We start from the raw sequence: 22,936 nt of genomic DNA on the forward strand, positions 1-22,936 counted from the left end.
TCTAAAGTGTGGCTCTTGTAAACAAAAAACAGGTACTTATTATCATATCTGATGGACATGCCCTAAAGCTAAAAGATTTTGGTCAAAAATAAACATATGGTTGGAAAAAATGACTAAAAAACATAGATTTCAAGCCAGAACTGTTTCTGTTAGGCATAATAGGAGGAAACTACGAGAAAGATTGTATATATTTAATTTTACATGTATTAACTGCAGCAAGAATTGTATTTGCCCAATATTGGAAAAATGAAAACTTACCAATGGAAGAACTAATTAAGAAAATTTTAGATCATGCAGAAATGGACAGATTGACATTAAAGATAAAAGAGAAGGAAGACTCAGTGTACTTTAGAACGTGGGACAATTTTTACCAATGGCTAGAAAACCAAGATCATGGCATCTGGCCCTCTCAATTCCTGCCAAATAGATGGGGTAGAAATGGAGGTAGTGACAGATTTTATTTTCCTGGGCTCCAAGATCACTGCAGATGGGGACTGTAGCCAAGAAATTAAAAGACGCTTGCTCCTGGGGAGGAAAGCCATGGCAAATCTAGACAGCACACTAAAAAGCAGAGACATCACCCTGCCAACAAAAGTGCGTATAGTCAAGGCGATGGTCTTCCCAGTTGCAATGTATGGCAGTGAAAGTTGGACCATAAGAAAGGCTGAGCGCCAAAGAATTGAGGCCTTTGAACTGTGGTGCTGGAGAAGACTCCTGCGAGTCCCTTGGACTGCAAGGCGATCAAACCGGTCAGTCCTAGAGGAAATCAACCCTGACTGCTCTTTAGAAGGCCAGATCCTGAAGCTGAAACTCAAATACTTTGGCCACCTAATGAGAAGGAAGGACTCACTGGAGAAGAGCCTAATGCTGGGAAAGGTTGAGGGCAAGAGAAGAAGAAGGGGACGACAGAGAATGAGGTGGCTGGATGGAGTCACTGAAGCAGTAGGCGTGAGCTTAAATGGACTCCAGAAGATGGTAGAGGACAGGAAGGCCTGGAGGAACATTGTCCATAGGGTCGCGATGGGTCAGACACGACTTCGCAACTAACAACAAGAAGAAAAGCGAGTTAGAGAGAAAGGAACATGATATGTACTATGGAATATGGAATATATGCTAGTAAGAAGAAGACTATTGACTGATTAATTAACATATTGATTATAATATAGAAATTAACTCTTACTTATAGTTTTTTAAAATACATGAACCCAGACAATATGCTGTCTGCTAAATATTAAGAAAGTTATTTTTTTTTAAAAAACCGAACCTTAACCTTAACCCTAACCCTAAGCCTAAGCCTACAAAAATTTATATATATATATATATGTTTTTGTAGATTTTCACCGGTACAGGTATGTAGGTCTTTGCGTATTCTGCAAACAATAATGCCACCAACCAATCAAGATGTAACAACACAGCCAACCAACCCACTTACAGCAACAAAGCCAGCACCCCACACACCTCCACCAATATTTATAGAGACGGCAGCTCTGATCACGCTTTGCTCGCACAAGCACGAAGCCGAAGACACCAGCCTGAAGGTGATGAGTGGGACCTCTTTGAAACGTCACCAAGACACTCTCAATCTTACATGGGAAAAGACCTGAATACACCAAGACCTACATAACTATACCCGTGAAAGCTCGGCCTGGCCACCTTCCACTGGGCAAGTGCCATGCTTCTCCCTAGCCAGAAGCCTCCACACGTGCAGGGCACTTGAAGAGGACAGGCGGGGGGGGGGGGAGAGAGGAGGAGGAGGAGGAAGGCCACAGGGAGGGACTCATGTCCAGCCTCTTTCCAGCCTTTTCTGGGAGCCTTCAGCCCTTCCAGCTGGCTACCTTGTGTCAGACTAATCTCTGGTCAGCCCAACAACTTGACTATTGTGCAGAAGGAGTTTGCCACTGCCTCCTTTTGGGATATTTTGTCACTTCCCAGCCTGACTTTTGGTCCAGGGATCCTCTGGCAGGCTCCCATCAGAGTATTAACCTGGACCGTCCTTGTTTAGTTTCTTCCAATTAATCTGATGAAACAAATAGTGGTCACTGAAGCCCCCCCCTTTAGTCCATTGGCTTATTCCCCTCCCTCACTACTCTTGTTGATGCCCATTAGGAAGTAGACATTCCTTAGTTTAATTGTGCTGGATGCAAAAAGAACTTTCTTAGTCTTCCCTGAATTTCTCACCATTCAACCTCACTAAATTCTGGTATTATAAGAAATTAAAATCATAAGGTTAAAATCTCTCACAATTTTCTTGGGAGGGAGAATGATTTTATAAATATATATCATGTTTCCCTTTTAAGAAAGAAACAGAAACAGGAAATCCCCAAATGTTGTAATCATTCTAAACTGAGGAATTTGTTCAACCCACTTCCCAATTTCACTCATGCTCCAGTTGAGTGGTTCCCCCCTGAGAAATAGTCACCATATCTGTACACGGATTTGTCTCCACCCTCTCTGCCAGTAGCAGTTTTATTTTCAGTTCCTTAAGGGCCTCAGGAGCACATCTGCTTTTTCAGAGTTGGCAAAAGAGGGGTAGGAGTGGGAGGTGGCTCCATTCTTCAGGCTGTTCAATGCAGATCTGGGCATGTGAGGCTGGTGTCAAGCTTTGGAATGAGAAGCACCTGTGTATACTAACTGGAGCCAGTAGGGGGAGAGCTAGTTACTTTTGGCAGCCAAATATCATTGGTGTCTGTTGCTGCCAGACTCCTCCTGATTTTAGACATTAGAACTGTGGTTCCAACTTTCACAGGCAATCCAAGGGGCTGGATCTCCATATTTTTATAGTTTCCCCCTCCTCACAGTTTCTGAGCCGACAGCAGGGGTGGGTCTTTCTGGTCCTTGGCAATTTGGTGATGTGGGGGAGAAGAAATGAGTGTTTTCCATCAGCAAACTTGCCCACTCAAACTGACTCCACTCAGTACGATGATCCTGGGCTCATTCAGAGAGTGAAGTCCATTCTTTGAATCATAGGGATAAGTTCTGTAACCCTCTGGATTCACTTCTTTGGACTTTTGCTCTAAGTTACCTCCTTCCCTCCCGCTGGCATTGCTACAGGGAGAACTTAAACTGCTGCTTCTGATGGCAGCCTCCTCCGCACCCAGCTTTCTGGCAAGAAACATGAGTAGCCCATAGGCAAAAGCACTCCAGCTGCAAAAGGGTCCCCTGAAGCTGCTCTTAAGGTCATTTGGCTTCCAGGCAAACCAAGACCCTTCCATTTGGCCTGGTTTCTTTCATTGTGGTGGGATGTTTTGTCCTTGGAGACTGAACTGTTTGTAGCAGCTTTTACTTGTTTGCAATGTGCCTATTTAAATTTGCTTCATTTTTTCATAAGTTGTGCTAAGTAGTGGGCTCTTTGGTGCAGGAAGGAAGACACGAGGCTGAGTACAGGTTAACACATACTTTATTCTTGCTAGAAGTGTACTGAAACTTGGGCTGCAACCAGCCACAATATATAGCCCCTAGGTGGCATCCAATAGGTTTGAACCCACTCTTGCCGCCTGGGGCTAGCCAATTGCAGGACCGGAGACAGCTAGTCTGGGTTGCTGGAGAGCCGTTAGCTGCTCCAGCAACCCACGTGGTGCATTATTTTTTCCTTCTAGGTCTCTAACCACCTCAGTTGCTGTCCTCTTGACATATTCCAGTTGTCGTTCCTAAAATGTGGCATCCAGAATTGGCTGTTATATTCCAGCTGAAGTCTGACTAAGATGGAGCAGAAAGGAGGAATATTTGCTTTTGCTTTTGATGATAAACTTATGTTGATGCAGCCTAGGATTGCATGTGTCTCCTTGAGAACTGTGTCCCTCTTAGTGAATGTTCACAATTTGACCCAACCAGAACTTCTTCCCAAGAACTGCTAACAACCATGGTTTCTCCAACCACAGGCCTTTGATTTTGCAGAAGAGCTGTAGAAATTGGGAATCTTTAGCCTGTAGAAGAAAAGATTATGGGATACATTGTAGTTGCCTCCAAGGATCTGAAAGATTGCTATGTGGAAGATTGGGCAGAAAAAACCAAGGCAAGAAATGATGAGTTTAATTGGCAAGAAGAATCTCAAGAGCAACCTGGGAGAGGGTTCTTCAGGAAGTTTCTCTTTTGCTAGAAATGTGTGAAAAAGGGTAGGTGGCGATTGAATGCCTTTGGAGATGGCCTCCAACGCCTCTTCCACCACTCCAGGATTGCAGAAATGCTCTCCCGCCTGCCTCTTCTGGTGGCATGCAATTTGGTGGGAGGTAGAATGGGATGTTTTTTCTTTCTCATCCTTCCTGTTCTCCTGAGTCAGGACCTCCCTTGGGTGGGGCTGCCCTGATACTGCCTTCTTGCCTGGGGAGACCAGCTCAGGGCCATGGCCAGGCAGCTTCAGAATGGAGGGGTGTTCAGCAAAAGTCCCATGTGAGGGTCCATTGACCAGCCAGGAAGAAAAACCAATTTCTCTTGTCAAGGGAGGGTCTCCACTGGGAAACCTGAAGCCAGCTGCTCTCAGAAACCTGACAGGAAGGCTGGGCTGTGCAGAGTAATCTTTCAGGTCAGGCCGGTTTCTTCCCTGCCTGGCTCTGGAGGTTGCCACACACAGCTAGCAGAGAAGGAGCCAGGCAGGTAAGACAGGTAAGCTTCCCACTCAGCGCAGTTGTCCCAGAGCTACATTGAGGGTTGGCTGCTGGCAAACCTCTGAAGCTCATATGTATGCTTGAAGGAAGGCAGAGGGCCATGGACCTTGAAAGGTTGCAGTGACCTACCGGGTCTCTGGTGGTGGGAAGAGGCCATGGAACAGCCCCCCCATCTGGTAAGTCAGCTCAGGGTGGGAGGGAGGGAGGGAAGGACTTGCTGATTGCTGGAGTGATGGGATGTGGTCAGTGGACAATACATCTTCTTGGAATTGGTAGAAATGAGCACCAGAGAGGAAGGAGGAGTGGCCTGGAGTCTCCAACAGTCCTAGGACTGGATGGCTTTCTATTCTCTGAGGCTGTTTGGGGGAGGGGGCGCCTCCTCTATAAACCCTGGGCAACACCAAAGCAGCTTTCCTTGGGCAAATGCTGTAAACCACCCCCCCCAGGCCCTTTTCCCTGTCCAGTGCTCTCACCAGAATTTGGGGTGGGGGTGAGGGCTAGAACAGATTGTGGGCAGTCTTTCTATTCTGGGATTCTTCCCTTGAGATAATCATCTTAAGAGCATTTGCCACCCTACCCCCACCCCCATTGCAGCCCCCTCTCATTTTCCTGTATCTAAGATGGCAGGAATAAGGTGGTAGGAATAGCCAAACACCCCAAAAGACAAGCTTAGGATCCAAAAAGATCTTGACAGACCTGAACAATGGACCCTAACCAACAAAATGAAATGTAATATGGAGAAAAGCAAGGTTTTACACTTAGGCAGGAAAAACCAAAGATATAGGTACAGATTAGGCAAATCCTGGCTCAAAAACAGTAACTGTGAGAGGGATCTTGAAGTCCTAGTGGAGGATCACTTAAACATGAGCCAGCTGTGTACAGCAGTAGCCAAAAAAGCAAATACAATCCTTGGTTGTATAAACAGAGGCATAGAATCAAAATCACATGAAATATTAGTACCGCTTTATAAAGCCTTAATAAGGACACACTTGGAATACTGCATCCAGTTTTGATCACCACATCACAAAAAAAGAGGTTGAAACTTTGGAAAAAGGGCAGAGAAGAGCAACTACGATGATTAAAGGCCTGGAGACTAAAACATACAACGAACAGTTGCAGGAATTGGGTTTGGCTAGTCTAGAGACAAGAAGAACTAGGGGGGGGGAACATGATAGCAGTATTCCAGTATTTGAGAGGTTGCCACAAAGAAGAGGAGCGGGTCAACTTATTTTCCAAAGCACCAAAGGGCAGGACAAGAAACAATGGATGGAAACTAATCAAAGAGAGAAGCAACTTGGAATTAAGGAGAAACTTCCTAACAGTGAGGACAATTAACCAGTGGAACAGGTTGCCTTTAGAAGTTGTGGGTGCTTCATCACTGGAGGATTTTAAGAAGAGACTGGACGCTCACTTGTCTGAAATGGTTGAGCAGGGATTGGACAAGATGATCTCCAAGGTTACTTCCAACTCTATTCTGATTGATGGATTGGTAGGCAAGGCTTGGTGCCAACCTCTCACCCTTTCAAGAAGCCCAGCCCTTTTGGAGGGCAAAAGCTTTTATCTGCAGCAGCCATTCTCTGCCCACTTCCAATCCCAACCAGCAGAGATGGGGCAGGGCTGGGTCATGGTGATGGGGTTCCTTTCCTCTGGCTCTTTGCCTCCCATCTTCTCCAGACAGACGGACGGTGCTGGTCTTTCCCATCTCTGTTCTAGCACACTTTCCGAGAATTGGTGCTGCCAGTCCAGGACGCAAATTGAACTGATGGGAATAGGCTTTGGCACAGGAGCCAAAATGCTGGAACCTTGACCCAAGGAACTTGTTCCATTGCCTGAGGAACTTAATGTGCATTATGCTTCAGTTGCTTTTTGGTTGGCATAACAATCTGATTTAATCCTTGTGAATTATATGAGTTGACTTAATTTATGATTAAAAATAACCTGGGAAATAATTTCCGGATGCATAACAAATAAATCCATTGTGGAGAGACTGAAGGGGGCTGGGTGGGACTGAATGCCAGCCCCCGCTCTAGAACCAGTGGGTTCTGCCCTTTGGGAAAGAGCAGTGTGGGGCCAGGAAGCAGAGCGCACGGGTGTTTAGCTGAGCGGCCGGTCTTTGGCCATGGCTTCAGGGAGGCTTTTGTGGTCAGACCGCATCTCTGGCAAGTGGTGTGTCTGGCAAGCCTTGGAAGGGAGATGTTTGACAGAGGTGGGCGCATTTGCCAGAGGGCTCTGGGCCAAGGTTTCTCAACACCCCTCCCCCTGAGCTTCAGACCGAAATGCATGGGCATGGCCAAGGTCTGCACTGTCTGGCCTGAAGGCGCATCTGCCAACAAGCTGGCGTATCTAACTGGATGGCTCCAGAGTCCTTTTTGGTCCTGGTGTGTGTGTGTGTGGGGGGGGGGGGTTCAAGAGTTGTGGGCTCCCAACTGGTAAAGGGCAGCATCTCCAGAATAGTCCAGTGTCCTCCTTGATCCCCGGTCAATCTCCCAGCCCCAAAAGAACCATAGCAGAAGGGAAGTGGGAGAGAGAGGGATAAGTTATCTAGGCCCCTTTCAGTCAGGTTTCAGGCCCGATTATGCGACAGAAACAGAATTGGTCACACTTGTTGATCTCTGGTGAGAGTGAGATGGTGGTAGGGTGTCTATCCTCACTCTCCTTGACCTCTCGGCACCTTTCAGTACCATCGACCATAGTATCATTTTGGATCGGCTCTGGGATTTGGGACTGGATAGGGTAGTGTTGCAGTGGCTCAGTGCTTTTTTCGGCTTTAGTTCCAATCAGCATTAAAAGAGGGCCAGAGCCCCTCCATTGTGGGGTACCGCTGGGCTCAGTACTCTCTCTGCCCAACTTTAACACGTACATCTGATGTGTCCAACCTTTTGGCTTTCCTGGGTTGTGTTGAAGAAGCAGCACATAAAATATATAATATACTTAATGTACATGATGCATATAAGTCACATAATAGTGTTAAAAGCTTACAAACATGTTGGGCCCCATTTGTTAAATAGCGGGTTCTTTGGCGCAGGAATAAAGACGCGTAACTGAGTACAGGTAACTCATAGTTTATTTCGTGCAGAAACTGTACTGAGGAAATGGCTGCAACTAGCCGCAATATATAGTCTAGCCCCTAGGCGGCAGCCAATAGGTTTGAATCAACCATTGCCACCTGGAGACAGCCAATTGCAGCACAGGAGACTTGTAGCAGCCATTAGCTGCTCCAGCAACCTACGTGGTATTCCTCAAGAGCCCAGTACATAACACCATTACTAGCTGTTCAGGGCTGCATTAAATGCCCCTGATCTGCATGGAACCACTGGGTGAGCTCATCCAACAAGAATGGGATGAGACATTTCATCCCTGGTGACCCAAGTGATACCCTGGCTGCCCTTTTGCAGTCCCTGGAAGCCGTGGGGGCCTGGATGGGGGAGAAAAGGCTTCAAGGCAACCCTGGTAAGAGGAAGCAGCCGTGTGCATGCAGAGCCTTGGGATCCAGAGACTTATCATCTTTGGTTCTGAATGGGGTGCAAACCTGGTGTGCCTCCTGAGGTTTCTCCTAGACTCGTGGCTCTGCTCAGAGAGCATGTGGCAGTCACAGCCAAGAGAGCCTTCACACAACTTTGCATGGTGTGGCAATTGCATCCTTTTCTGGATCGTGAGGCCCTGCGGCCCAGCCACTCATGCCCTGGTCATCTCCTATTTGGATTATTGCAATGCTCTCTCCATGAGCCTACTCTTGAAGAGTATTCGGAAGCTACAATTGGTCTAGAATGCAGCAGCATAGAGGCCCAAAGGATAGCACACATAATGTGAATTGCACTGGCTGCCGATCTGCTTCTGGGTGCAATGCAGGGTGTTGGTTATTCCTTTAAAGCCATTTAGGGGATGGGTCTAGGATATCTGTGGAACCGTCTTTCTCCAAAGGGATTGGCTGACCTCATTATGCTGGCAGGAGAGGCCTACTACGGATCCCATCAGCTAAGGAATTTTGGCTGCTGGGATCCAGGAGAAGAGCCTTTTCTGGAATGGCTCCTGCCATTTGGAACTTCTTGCCAGAAGAAGTAAGGTCCTTTCTTTTAGCCTTCAGGAGAGGCCTTATAACTTGGCTATGCCAGTCGACATTGAGTCCTGAAGGAGAAGCTGTTGGCTGGAGGCGGTTGGTGGGCTAACAGAGAAAGCGCCCCACCTCTTCACTCCAAATCCATGGTTTTTAGTTTGTTTTCATTTTTTGTAATTTTAATATGTTTAATATTTTAACTGTAATTTTAATAAGTAATATGTTTGATATTTGTATATTTTATCATACTATAAGCTGCTCAGAATTTCCTGAAAGCACAAGCTGGGCAGCAAATGAATTTACTACTAATGATAAAGTTGCAAGCGAATCACAAACTGGGAATCTGATCCTCATGGGTGACATCACGGTCCAGCAGCATTCCAAGTGGCCCAGGAGGAAGTTGTTACTTTGCAAGCAACCAGGGCAGGATGACTCAGAGGGGGAGCCAGACTGCCCAATCCTGAGTCCTTTTGGGTGGCTGGGGTCCAGGCGGACATCCAACCAGGGGCCTGGACTGGCTGGTCAGGAGATTCATGCAGGAAGACTCCCCTGCTGGTGCAGCTCCAACAAGCACAACACACACACTTCAGGTTGCTCCTCCTGAAAGGGTCAGGGCCCTTTCAGAGCAGAAACAGCCAGAACAAAGAGCAACGCAGGCCTTGCCCTAGCCCTTGCCCTTGCCCTTGCCCTTGCCCTTGCCCCTGCCTTGCCCTTGCCCTTGCCCTTGCCTTGCCTTGAAAATGGAGAATAGCACCAGTGTCCTAGTTCAGGTAGGAAGCTGCAAGAGGAGCAGAGCCAGTTCCTTGGCAAAGAGGCCTGCTCAGAAGCAACTCAGGAGGAGTCCCTGGGTATTGTCTTGGCCTGTGGTGCCTCTGGTAGAAAGAGTCCTTGGCTGTGAACAGCAAGCTTGCTGGAGGAAAAAGAGAGGGCTTAGGACCACCACTCCTGTTTGATCCTTGATCCTTAGGTCTTCTTTGCCCACAGGAAGGTCCACTGCCTTCTCAGGAGGTGCTGAGCCCTGTTCTCTACACCTTCCCACCTGCTGTCTCTCAAGAAGCCCCATCAGGTGAGACCATTCAAGCTGCCACCCTCAAACCTTATGCTACAGAAACCAGACCAAGCTCCCCACCCTGCATAGCTGTTGCAAGTCCAAGCGGTAAGACCCTGCTGGAACCTCCTAATGAGTGGGGGTGAATACATATAATGATGGAGCAGTTACACTGGGGAGGTCTAGTGCAACCTCTTGCAATAGAGAGGAGCCCTAAGTAGAGGACTGGGAAAGGTAGCCTCAGGTGGGGGGGAGGTAGGCTGAAAGAAACAGAAGCAGCCATCTGGGAAGCAACCAGCCAGCTCTTCCTTGTTGCTCCAAAGCCTCTTGTCACTCTGCTCTGTTGTGCAAGATGGCAGCTTCAGCAGTCCAGCCCTTTGGTTATGGAGGGGAAGGATGGAGGAAGACTGAATTCAGCCTGCAGTTTAACCCAACTCTTGCCTGCTTCCCAGTTCCCTCAGCTCCAGCCTGCTGGAGATTCTCAGAAGAGAAACCTCTTGCTGCTCAGCCTCCCCCTCCTCAGTCTTTGACTTCTCCTATGTAGAGACTTCAGCTTGTCCCACAGCTCTCTTCCTTTCCCCATCCACAGCTTCTTCCAGCCCCGCTGCCAAGGTATTTTGGGGAATGGGCCCGAAGAGGGTGGCCCTCATCACCTGTCTTCTCATCCTCATTGTGCTGCTGGTTGCCCTCATCCTGCTCTGTGAGTCTTTCCCTTTTCTCTTAGAATAATACCACTGGAAGGGACCTTGGAGGTCTTCTAGTGACTAGTCCAACCGCCTGCCCATGGCAGGAGACCCTATACCATTCCAGACAAATGGCTGTCCAATTTCTTCTTTAAAACTTCCAGTGATGGAGCACCTGCAGCCCCAGGAGAGAAGCCGTTCCAGGAATTAATTGTTCTCACTGTCAGGAATTTTCTCCTTAGTTCTAGGTTAGAACTGTAATGATCTTCCACCATTTACCTCTTGTTCTGCCCCTGTGTTTTTCTGGTTTGCAAATTATAGTAGTGCAGGAATGACTTCCTGGTTCTTTCCACCTAGGCAGAAGCTCTCTACTGATATCTGAGGGGAGGCTCAGTCCAAAGAGCCAAAGGAATTATCAGCACAGTTTCCATTTCTGGTGAGATCAGGTTCCATGACAGAAGGAGTAGTATTTGCAACCTCGGATGTGTGGCCATGCCTACTGGCTCTGCCTCAGACCAACCACTCTCTGCTCTGATGGGATGAGAGACAACTGCAGACCCCCCCCCTCACTTTTCTCTTGCCTTCTGTTGCAGGACAGGAAACATGGCTGAGTCCCTGGGAGGGTCAATCTCACCCCCAGGATTACTTTGTCTTTTTGCAAGAATGGTGCTGCCTCATACAAAGATGTCATCATCTCCCTCCTCCCATGTTTTTCCAAAAACTGCTCTGCCTCCATTGTAGGCAATATCACTGCACATCCTCTACCCCTAAATCTCACCCTTATGCTGTGGTGGAGGAGGGCTACCCTCTTTTTGTGAGTCAAACACTGGCCAGTGACTTTCTGAGCAGGGAGAGGTCCAGGTTTTTCTCCTTCTCAGAGATTCACAGATTGTCCTCCAGAAGGGGCATGAGGAGTAATTTCTGAAAAAGGAAATAGTCTACTCTGATACAGAGAAATGCATGTGAGTTGGTGTAAATGGGTGTCCCACATTGCCAAGTGATGACTCTGCAGAGCCTCAAGGAGAAAGCCAGATTGTGACCTGGTTTCATAGTCATTCCTACTTCATGGAAGTTTTCTGGGCCCATATTGCTCACAGGACATGCCAGAAATGTTTTCTTTCCTTCCTCTATTGTTGACTTCTCTTCCATACAGTGGAAGAGAAGGAAATAGAAGGAAACCAGCTGCATGCCAGGACTCCGTCTCTCTCTCCTCCTCTTCTTCCATTCATGCAATGGATGGAAACTAATCAAGGGTAGAAGCAACCCAGAATTAAAAAAAAGCAACTTCCTAACAGTGAGGACAATTAACCAGTGGAACAGCTTGCCTCCAAAAGTTGTGGGTGTTCCATCATTGGAGGCTTTTAAGAAAAGACTGGACAGCCACTTGTTGAAATGGTACAGCCAGGTTTCACCTAATTTGTATTCATACATTTAATTTTGCCTGGCTAAGTGTAAAACCTTACTTTTCTTTACATTAAATTTCATTTTGTTCAATAGGGCCTAGTGTTCAAGTGTATCATCTGGGGTGTTGGCTATTTCTGCAAATTTGATAGTCCCCCTTCTATTCCCTCACCTAAGTAATTTATGAAGATATTGAGGTGTACTGGGCCTAAAACAGAACCCTGGGAGTACCCCGCTGTTTACTTCCCTCCAAGTAATGTATTACCATTAAGAACTACACATTGAATAATATTTGTCAGCCAGTTACAAATTCTTCTGGTGTTCATGCTGTCTATCCCACATTTTTCTAGTTTAACAAGAAGTAGGTTGTGGTCTACTTTGTCAAATGCCTTACTGAAATCCAAGTATACTATGTCCAGAGCATTTTGCTGCCCTTCTCCAAAGCTGCTCAAAAGTATAGTGTCCGGAACTGGCCAATGCAAAATAAATTGAAATGATTTATTATGTACTTTGGAAACATGATCCCCCTCTAGGCCAGATGTCTGGCCCTTTCTGCCCCTTGGGGGGCGAGATGTTTCATGAATGCCTAGGATTGGACTTAGGTCATTTTGGAAACCGGCATCTGATCCCTAGCAAATGCTACTCAGATTTCGATGATGCCCCACAAGCATTGGGGCAGCAGCATAACTGATTTCTCTTTCTCATCCCCTTGTGCCACTTGCACAAGCAGCCCGAACTTGTCCCTCTTATTGTGCCTCTTGGAGACACAGAAGGGGTGTGTGTGAGAAAGGGGAATGGGATGAGAAAGAGAAGCAGCTATCCTCTTAGCAAGTTTGCTGCCACAAGGAAAGGACTTCCATGTCCTTCCTTCTCAGTTGCTGAGGCTGCTGCACAAGCTGGTTTTTAATAGCATGGACTTCTTTGAATAGATGAGAAATGAACAAATTGTTGCATTTCTGTGCCACAGAGCACTTTCCCTGGAATCAGGGAGGTTCTGCTAGCATCCTTTGCATTATTATATTTTATTAAAAGGCAAGCTTTCACGAGCTGCAGCTGACTTCACCAGATATATGGATAGAGTTTGGTGGTCAGAAATGATGCTACCAGACCCCACCTGATTTTTGGCTATCCTGGACTAACATAGACCTTCTTTAAAACTTTCCCCCTAGAGACTTGTCTATGGTGATGCTTGTGCATCACAATGCTGAGGTATGGTCTCTGGCGCAAATGCTGCTTCTCTGCAAGAGCCTCTGAAGGGACCATACCTGCCACCCACTGCCTAATAACAATAGGAACTGGGAACTTGTTCAGCTGACAATGCCAATGCTGAAGAGGTGCAGTTGCAAGTGCCGTGTGCCAGACATTCCCCCTGGCAATCTAGATAGGACAGTTTATCCAAAGAGAGAGAAGCTCAAAAGCTCTAGCCTTTGTGAGAAGGAAAGCTGAGGCAATGCACAAGAATTCCAACAAGTCCCTTGTTTGTTTATTTCTCCCACTTTCTATGCGGGGGACGGCAGAAAGTTTGCATCTTTTGGGGGCCATCTGCATTGGTTCCCTGCTTGTTGGTCTGGACTCTGGATTCCTTTTCTCAATGTAAGAGATAATTCCCCCACTCCCCTAAGCCTCAGTTTGTTCATTGCTCTTGCTTATGTCCTACTCCCAGTTTTGTTCTGGCGGTCCAGCACCGGCATTGTGTACAAGCAGCCAGCGGAGAGCTGCAGTGAGCACGCTGTGCGTTGCGATGGGGTTCCTGACTGTTCTCAGAGCAGCGATGAACTGGACTGTGGTAAGGCCAGGAGGTTTTGGGGAGCCAGAAGATGGAGCTTGGACGGAGGGGCTGGGAAGCTACTTCCCTCCCAGGAATGCCCATTTGAGCTCCTTCCTGCTCTCACCTGTTCTGCAGTGCGTTTTGGGTGGAACCAGTCCTTGCTCCATGTCTACTCAGGAGCAGAGAGGCAGTGGCTGCCTGTCTGCAGTCAAGCCTGGACGGAGGCCTTCTCCCGGAAGACCTGTCAGCAGCTGGGATTCCTCAAGTAATTCTGGGCCTCCTCATAAGGTGGGAAGGGAGTCCACTGAAGGAAGGAGAGAAGCTCCTGTTTTCTCTCAGCCTCTTGCTTGCTTTGCTGGTCCTGTTCATGTGCAGAGTGCCCTGGTGGCAACTTTGTAAGCAGTAGAAAGAGCAGTTTGTGGACTGTACTCCTTCAGATGAATGGGGGCGGGGTGGGGTACTTGTGATGAAAAGAGATGAGGCTACTCATAAACTGAGGGTCTGGAGGGGCTGCATGCTGTAGTACATATAATGCTGACTTTTTAGCCACTCCCGACCTAGCTGTGTGCATGGTGGCCTGGCCTGCCAGGTGCTGGGGAGCTACTCCACAGAGGCAGCAAAACTGCTCCCCCCCAGGCCTCCTTTAACTTCAGCTCTCTTCTGCCTCCCCAGCACTTCCAACACAGAATATGTCCCTCTGTCATTTTCTGGGAAAAGTCTTGTGGCTGGCGATATGCGAAAAACCATTCAGCAGAGTCTGAACAGGTAATGGACTGCTCAGGATGAGGTGGTGGGTTGGAAGGAGGTCTCCATTGTGAGCCCTGCCGAGTGCTGGCAGATCCAGGCCATTTTGGGCAGATGGACTCCGGGGACTTCCTGGCCAAGGACAGCTTGATCTGCTAGGATCGTCCTTGACTCAGTGACCCTCAGAGGTCATAGAGGACCACAGACCTGGTAAGGTTTGCGATTCATTGGTAGTGCATCAATGCACATGCACAAAGACACACCAAATTCTAGTCTTTCAACTGAAAAATGAAAAAAACCTAGCTCATCTTTAGCCTGTTCATTATTTGGCCAAAAATTGCTTTGGAAATGGAGTTGTACATTTCTCAAGATAGTTTGCTATGTGTTGTCTGGGACCAGAGCCATCTACTATGACCTATTGTTACTGAAAGCATCAATTTCCTTTAAGGAACAAGATCCCAATACATCAATAGAGCAATGAAGAATTAGAACATTCACACTAGTCTTGACTGTGACCCTCAAGACTAAGTGTAACAATTAATGCTTAGTTAAGCTCTTAGATCATGCTTTGGTGGAAGGTACTTGATCCTCCCGTTTGGAATCACCACCAGAGGTGCCCTGCTGCCCAAATCCAAATTCTGCTGTCATTTGGCACTTGGTGTTGTAGCACCCCTCTCCTCCAAATATCTCCACTTATCTCCCATCTTCTGCCCTGGCTTGACCATCTATAGGCTGGCAGATATCACTTGGTGCAAGCGGGGACCACAGCACTATGCCTGCAGATTTCCTTCATGGAGGGCTTGAACCATTCGTTCTCAGCATCATCTGTGGGAAGGGACTCACCTGTCCCTCATTGTCTCAATGTGACGGGACTCACCTGTCCCTCATTGCTCTCTGCAGCTTCCCTCTCTCTGGGCCCTCGGGAGAATGTGTCTTTCTCCCAGACAGGCAAACCGACTTGGGGATTCTGTGCGCTTCCCCTTTGGCTGGTGAAAGTCCCTGTTGGCTGCAGGGTCTGTTTCTCACTTAACCTCTGATTTGTTGATCTCCTCTATAGCTCCAAGTGCCGTTCTGGAAAGCATGTTTCTCTCCGATGCACAAGTAAGGAGACAGAGGAAGGTGGAAGTGGGTGGGTCCTGGCTCTGACACCAAGAGGCTTTTGTATTTCTGTGCCATAGTTCAGGAGGGAGGAGGTAGCACCCTAGGGCTGACCTCCTGCTCAGGCTAGGCTCAGCCACACTCTTTCACCTTCCTTCATAAGCTTCTATCTAAAGAGATTAAAGCAGCAGGCAAAGCCATGACACTGAGTGCCCCTGCCTTTCAGGGCAGTACAGAGAATACTGTACTGTCTTCACACTTTGAAAAACAATGAAAGTTATAAACATCACGGAGTAGAAACTGTCAGAGTGGGAGAGAGAACCACTCTTGAAAACTGAGGACATGCACATCACGCGAGTTCTGCATGGTGCTGGGGGTTGGATGGGAAAGGTAGAACAAAGACTTGGCTAACATAAAAGGACCTTACATACATCTCTAGGTGGGTGGGTGTGGTGCATGTGTGTGTGGAGGGCTTGTCTGTGCTCCCCCAACTGAGGTTCTTGGATCTTTCTCCCTACAGACTGTGGGCAACGGATATCCGGCCGCATTGTGGGAGGAACTGAAGCATCAGCCAGTAAATGGCCTTGGCAAGTGAGCCTCCAATATGGCTCTGCTCACATCTGTGGTGGCACTATCATTGATGCGCAGTGGGTGCTGACCGCAGCCCACTGCTTCTTCATGTAAGGCCAACCTCTGGATTAACTTGGGAGGGCAGTGGGAGGCTCTGAAGATGCCCACGGAAGGGAAGCTCCCCACCAGGATGTCTGCCAGAAGGAGGAAGCCAAAAGGCCAGGCTACTGCAGAGAGACACAACTTCCCATCTGGTGCCCTGTCCATTATTCGGTCATTTCTTGAGACCCAGCAAAGAAATGAGGACAACCCTCACCCCACCCCCGTAACTGTCTCTCATCAGTGTCTTCTTTCAGATCAATTTGCTGTCTCAATTTGAATAATTAATTGGATTGATTTTCCAAAACAACCCTTTGTATAGGATCAGGGTTGGTTCCCACAGCCCTCATCTCAGAGAAATCTCCCTCTGGATATCTATGCTCTGAGCCAAAGGCGGAGACTCCTGTAAACTTTTGTCTTTGGACTTTTTAGAAATAGCGTGAAAATCCTGGACGAATGGAGGGTCTATGCTGGTATCTCTGATCTCAAGCAGATGAAGGAGGGGATCCTGGTCTCTGAGGTCATCATTAATGCTAATTACAGTGACGACCATGATGACTATGACATTGCCCTGATGAAGCTCTCCCAGCCCTTGGGCCTCTCAGGTGAAGTTCTTGGATGCCTTCTCTGCTCAAATTCTAGTAGGCCCATTTTAATTTTGTTCAAGGAATTTTGTTCACTTGCTTGTCCCTCTCTTCCAGCTCAGGTTCGCCCAGCCTGCCTTCCCATGTCAGGCCAAAGGTTTCTTCCTGGGAGGGCCTGCTTCATCACAGGCTTTGGCAAAATCAGTGAAAATGAAGGTAAGATGGGCGAATGGACCTCATTTGCTAGACTGTGGCACAGAAAAGGTGAGGTTCCCCCAAATGAACATGTTGTAATAAAAGCTAAGCAGTCACCTGCCAATATGCTTTAGGATTGGGATGGGGACTTCTTGGCTATAATGAACTTTTTCCATCTGAGATTCCATGACAATTCCAGCACAGGAGGCTGAGGGATGTCCAGGGCTCTCTTTTCATCACATAATTTGTTTGCCTTTTGCAGAGAATACATCGCCCAAGCTGCGAGAAGCAGAAGTGAAGATCATTGACTATCGGCTCTGCAACAGCCATAATGTCTACGAGGGATTCTTGACCCCCCGGATGATGTGTGCTGGATTTTTGCAAGGGGGCAAAGACTCTTGCCAGGTAAAAGAGGCTTTCTTGCTTGGAGAAGAAGTGGAAGAGTTCTCCTATGCAACCTTAGACTGATGCAACCAGTTACAAGTCTGGCAGATTTTAGTGACTTGTAAATTTTCCCACACAAACTGAGACAGAGATAAGGGAAGGTTATTAGGAAGATACTAGCAAATGTCCTTGAGGAAAAGAAAAGTGCTCATCTAGTCTGTGATTCCATGTGAGGTCCTTGAAAGCAGATCCAGAATCCAGTCCCTGGGTAAGGAACAGGCAAGACCTGGAAGGGACGGCCTCAGGACACAGGTCAGGAAGCAGGAGACTTTCTTCCGAGTAGGAAAGGGGGGTGTCTGAAGGACCCGCTTCTATATTCGGAGTTCCCAGTTAAAGCTGCCTCCCTCCCTCTTGAGGTCTCCAATCTCCCCTGCCTGGTCATTTTTACCTGGTGGCTTGACTGCGGACCACTCCCTGAAATAACAGCCAGATGCGCTGAGCCTAATTCGCAAAGGACGAGTAGCCTCCTCAGCCGGAGCTCACACAACCAGGGGCGTCCATTACTGAGGCACCCCAAGAACAAAGACGAGGGGGGTCCCTTCTGGCAACTCTTCCTGATATCTGGCACACTTGAAGTTGATTTTGAGAGGGAGAGCTGCTGCTGTGGCTCTGACTCCCAAGGCCCAGTGGGACAGTGCTTCCACATTCAAATTTACCATTGCTATCACTTTTACAGTATTTAAATGTGCTACAACTTACTCATTTAAAATGAGCTTTAAAATGATTTTATTGCTGTGATTTTAAAAATATTCTACAAACGTGACAGAATAGCTTTCAAACTAGAACTTTCAAACGGTAGTTTAAGATACTGATCTTAAAATGAAACCATGAAAAAACCCATTTTCTATCATCCCCGCTGAGCACAATAGTGAGAGTTTTAGAAAATAGGTTCTGAAGAGTTAGTGATATTGGGTTAGGCAACTATACCAACTTCATTTAAATGATATTTCACTAAACCTGGAAATTACAGACAGAAAAGCTGATGGAAATATCCATGTTAAAAAAGAAATGGGCTAATCCAAAGATGCCACCTGTAAAGGTGATGGTGGCTACATGTTGTGCTGTGACTAGACCCTCCAACTTACTGCCTCATCACCTGGACAGACTCTACAGTTTGGCATTTTTTTCAGGAGAAAATCAGATCTTTGGTACTTTGAGAAAAGTTAGGTGGACCACCAGGGAACATTGTTGATGGCACACCAACACACTTCGTAATAAAACAAAAAGCACTTCCCTTGCAGGATATGGAGGTGCCCTCCACTCAGGGTCAGGCCCTTTTTCTATGAAACCCCAGTTCTGGGCCTATCAGTGGTACAAATTACCAAACACGGAAATGGTAGGTGGGGATTGCGACCCCCAGCTCTCTTAATGCCTGCCTCTCTTTGCCTAGGGCGACAGTGGTGGCCCCCTGGTTTGTCAGGATAGTAATCGATGGTACTTGGCTGGGGTCACCAGCTGGGGAACTGGCTGTGGTCAGCAAAACAAGCCAGGCGTCTATACCCAAGTCACCAAGTTCCTTGGTTGGATTTACAGCCAAATGGAGGTGAGAGGGTCCTTGCTTGCTTGTTTGGAGGGCTGTGAAGAGGGGGATTTGGGTGACATGCAAAAGTTAGAAATGGGCATGGAAAGAAGCTAGAGCAAGAGGGGCACTTGAACTCACTCACCTGACATCCTTGATTAAATGTGGGATAGAGGCAGGTGTAATTGAGCCCCGCAACCTGACATGGTGGGGATTTGGTTTAGCCCTGGCTGTACCTGGCATCCTGCAAACCGCTCTCTGGGAGAAGTACTGAGCCATTCCTTATTTCTCCCAGAGAACACACAAGCACGCAGCCTCCTTTCTCCTACGCTCCTATGCAGCTATCAGGGAGGGGGAAAATAAGCAGAAATGATCGGGAGTGGGAACTATTATCTCGACCCGTACCAATCGGGTTTCAGGCCCGGGTACAGCACGGAGACGGCATTGGTCGCGCTGGTGAATGATCTCTGGCGGGCTCGGGACAGGGGTTGCTCCTCTGTCCTAGTCCTATTAGATCTCTCAGCGGCTTTCGATACCATCGACCATGGTATCCTACTGCGGCGTCTCAGGGGGTTGGGAGTGGGAGGCACCGTTTTACGGTGGTTCTCCTCCTATCTCCTGGGCCGCTTGCAGTCGGTGTTGACTGGAGGGCAGAGATCCACCCCGAGGCCTCTCGCTTGTGGAGTCCCTCAGGGGTCGGTTCTCTCTCTCCTCCTGTTCAACATCTACATGAAGCCGCTGGGTGAGATCATTCATGGTTTTGGGGTGGGGTATCATCAGTACACTGATGATACCCAACTTTTTTTCTCCACCCCGAACCAACCCAGCGATGCCCTCGCCGTGATGTCCCGTTGCCTGGAGGCGGTTCAGGTCTGGATGGGGAGAAACAGGCTTCGTCTCAATCCCGCCAAGACTGAATGGCTGTGCATATCGGCATCTTGGGCTAACCAGATTATTCCACCTTTAACGATGGGGGGTGAGGTGTTACCCGTCGATAGGGCTCGCAACCTGGGCGTCCTCCTGGATTCACGGCTCAATTTTGAAGATCATATAGGAGCCGTGGCCAGGGGGGCTTTTGCCCAGGTTCGCCTGGTGCGCCAGTTGCGACCCTATCTGGACCGAGATGCCCTGCGCACAGTCACTCATGCGCTTGTGACCTCCCGTCTAGACTACTGCAACGCTCTCTACATGGGGCTGCCCTTGAGGACCACTCGGAGGCTTCAGCTGGTGCAGAATGCGGCCACGCGAGTTGTGATGGGGGTTTCCCAATACTCCCATGTAACACCTCTACTCCGTGAGCTGCATTGGCTTCCGGTTGCCCTCCGGGTGAGATTCAAGGTGCTGGTGTTGACCTATAAAGCCCTGAATGGCTTGGGGAACACCTGCTGCCAGCATCAAGCTCCCTTTGTCCAGTGCGCTCCCACAGGGAGGGTCTTCTCAGGGTGCCGCCGATAAAAGACTGTCGGCGGATAACACCCAGGGGAAGGGCCTTCTCTGTGGGTGCGCCTGCCCTCTGGAACCAGCTGCCCATGGAGCTCAGGACTGCCCCCAACTTCCGTTCATTTCGCCGGGACCTGAAAACCTGGCTCTTTGAGCTCTCTGGCCCAGGCTGAGAATTTTTAACTGGGTTTTTTAATTCTAGGGATGATTTAATCTTTTTGTTTTTAACTTTTGTATTGGTTGTTTTAAATGCCCTGTAAACCGCCCTGAGTCCTTCGGGAAAGGGCGGTATATAAATTTAATAAAATAAAATAAAATAAAATAAACTACCTCTCCAACTCAGATTATGCATAACTGGGGGGTGGCATCTTCCTTTCTCTCAGAAAAGGGGGAGGTGGGGAGAAGGCAGCAACCTCTCAGCCGCCTGGTGCTGCCTTGGGGCACAACAAAGGAAAGTTTGCCTTCCAATGACTGGGAGAGGTGAGCTATCCAGGCTGCAGATTTAAATGGCAGCCCTGAGACAGAAATACTGTTTATGCAATGCTGCCACTAGCTTGGGAATTTGCTTAGCGGAAGGGTGTTTCTCTCTTTCCTTTAACCCTCAGCTGGTACCGGCCAGACAGAGGCTTGCTTGCTACTCTGTGCCTGGGATGGATTTTCTCCCACCAGGCCAGAGGCCGGTTCAGGAATTCCCTCCTCCTCCTTCTTGTCTTGTCTTGCAGAGTCAGAGTCCGTAGAAGAGAATGACACCTTCACTCCTTTCCGGGGAAGCGGAAGAAGCGCGTGGAGGTGGGCCGACTGCACCTTCTTGCCCTTGGGTTGCAAGGATGCCGGTGGGCAGGGGGCAGCTGGACTCCTCCCAATGTTCTCTGGGACCTCCGGGCTGCTGTTGGGGAGGTCCCAAGAGCTGGGGACCCTGGTTTGAAGGATGAAGCTGGTACTGAGGCCGGACCCAAGTCCTTGGCAAGACATGCTAGGGCAGGATGGGATGACCTTGCTCTGTGGAAGTGCCCTTCTGAGATCTGGCCACATGTGAACACCAGACAGTGCTGACTTCGGAGCCCTCAGCAGACAGGACAGGGTCAGCTGCAACCCCTCCTAGGGCAGGATCTAACTGGCAGCACCACAAGCCCCTGGAAACTGGACTCGCTAAAACAGCCCTCTGCTACCTCACCACTTCAGTGCTTCTGTACCTTTGCCTTGGTGGCCCACTGTGACCCCCTCCCTTGGAGAAGAGGGGCTATTGCACAAGGAACGTGCAGACATAATACCCCCACCCCCAGTACTGACTTTCTGTTCCCAAGCACAGACTTTCTGTTCCCTTCTGTCTCTGAAGTCTTTTCCTGAAAAGGAATATCTTATTTGGAATATCTTATTTGCTGAAAACAGAACTGCCAGTCTGGGCCTGCTCATTCTGCAGATTCCTTACCCCAATTTGCTTCTCTGAATCATGGTAGCAGCTGCCCCTTGATGCCTCCCCCCTCCTCCCTGTCAACTTCTCTTTCTCTTTTTCTCCTTCTGAGATGGCTGGGAAATGACCTCTGACACCTAAGCCAGAGAGGGTCCTGAGCTCCACTGTCAGAGATTACCTTGCACATTGGCTGGTGTTACAATTGGAGCCTGAAAGACGATTTGTGTTTGTGCATGTGTGTGTTAAAGGTTCTAAGACACGGGGAAAGGAGAGGAGGCAGAAGCAGCCCAGAGGCACCTCTTGCCCCAAGGAGCTGTGGCCAGCAGTGCTAGGAGAGGCCTCCAATCTGTGTCCAGTCAGGACCTCCCATTCCCTCCTTTGATCACATCGTAAGAGATAGGCAATTACTTTTTCTGAATCCACATTTAAGTGGGGAACTTTAGGGTGTGACCTTTCCCCATCTGTGGCCAACCTTATGGATCTCATAAGCAGACAGGTGTGGACGGTACCTCTTGCTCTCACTGTTCTGAAAGCTCCATTTGGCTTTCTCCTGGGCTTCTCTGGGCCACTTGCCTGCTCTCTGGCCATTACACCCTCAAGTCCACCAGCTAGTCTTGGAGAACAGGAGAACTGCAACTGACCAGCAGCAGGCACCTAAAATCTCAGGCTTTAGGGGCGTGGGGGGAAAGGATTGAAACCAGCAGATAGAAGGACCCAGGCAGTCAAGCCGCACCTCCTGTTTGCTTTTGGGACCCGACAAGCAGAGCCTCTTTGTGGGGGAAAAAAGATAAGTCTCCAGAACTGCAGAAGCGAAATGGCTTCAGTATAGTGCAGGGGTGTCAAACTCAATTTCATTGAGGGCCACATCAGCATTGTGGTTGCCTTTGGGGGGCCGGGTGGGTATGGCCTGGGTGGGTGTGGCCTACTGGGTGGGCGCAGCTGGAGTGCGTATGGCCTACTGGGTGGGCATGGCTAGCTCTACATCATTGGCATCAAGGGTGCCTATGGGGGCCTGGGCAGGAGTGGGACAGATCTCGGGGTCTCTGGCAGAAGGAGGGTCTCTGGGCCAGGGCTAAGGCAGCGGGGACCGTTCCCTCACTGTTTACAGGATGGCTTCGCGGGCCGGATCTGGCCCCCGGGCCTTGTGTTTGACATGTCTGGTATAGTGGATGCCATGGGCAGGGCTATCACAAGATTTCTGCTCCAGTTGCCTTTCTTGCACAACCCAGCAGTGGGATCATCCAGGTGACTGGCGTGTGTTCTGACCCACCTGGAAG

At 48.7% G+C, this 22,936-nt stretch overlaps 1 protein-coding gene across 1 annotated transcript; it reads left to right on the forward strand.

Moving 5' to 3' along the window:
- Nucleotides 1-4,756: 4,756 nt before the first annotated feature.
- Nucleotides 4,757-21,451, forward strand: LOC310643755 (transmembrane protease serine 13-like; the record flags this gene model as incomplete). Its single annotated transcript, XM_083368292.1, has 13 exons — nucleotides 4,757-4,777; nucleotides 9,640-9,811; nucleotides 10,293-10,403; nucleotides 13,451-13,573; nucleotides 13,691-13,820; nucleotides 14,228-14,320; nucleotides 15,357-15,400; nucleotides 15,918-16,077; nucleotides 16,499-16,671; nucleotides 16,768-16,866; nucleotides 17,108-17,250; nucleotides 18,680-18,832; nucleotides 20,971-21,451. The coding sequence occupies 13 exons, from the start codon at nucleotides 4,757-4,759 to the stop codon at nucleotides 20,983-20,985; spliced, it is 1,437 nt and encodes a 478-aa protein (XP_083224418.1). The 3' UTR covers nucleotides 20,986-21,451.
- Nucleotides 21,452-22,936: the final 1,485 nt, after the last annotated feature.

Source organism: Vipera ursinii (genome assembly GCF_947247035.1).
Source record: "Vipera ursinii genome assembly, chromosome: 8".
Classification (NCBI taxonomy): Eukaryota; Metazoa; Chordata; class Lepidosauria; order Squamata; family Viperidae; genus Vipera; species Vipera ursinii.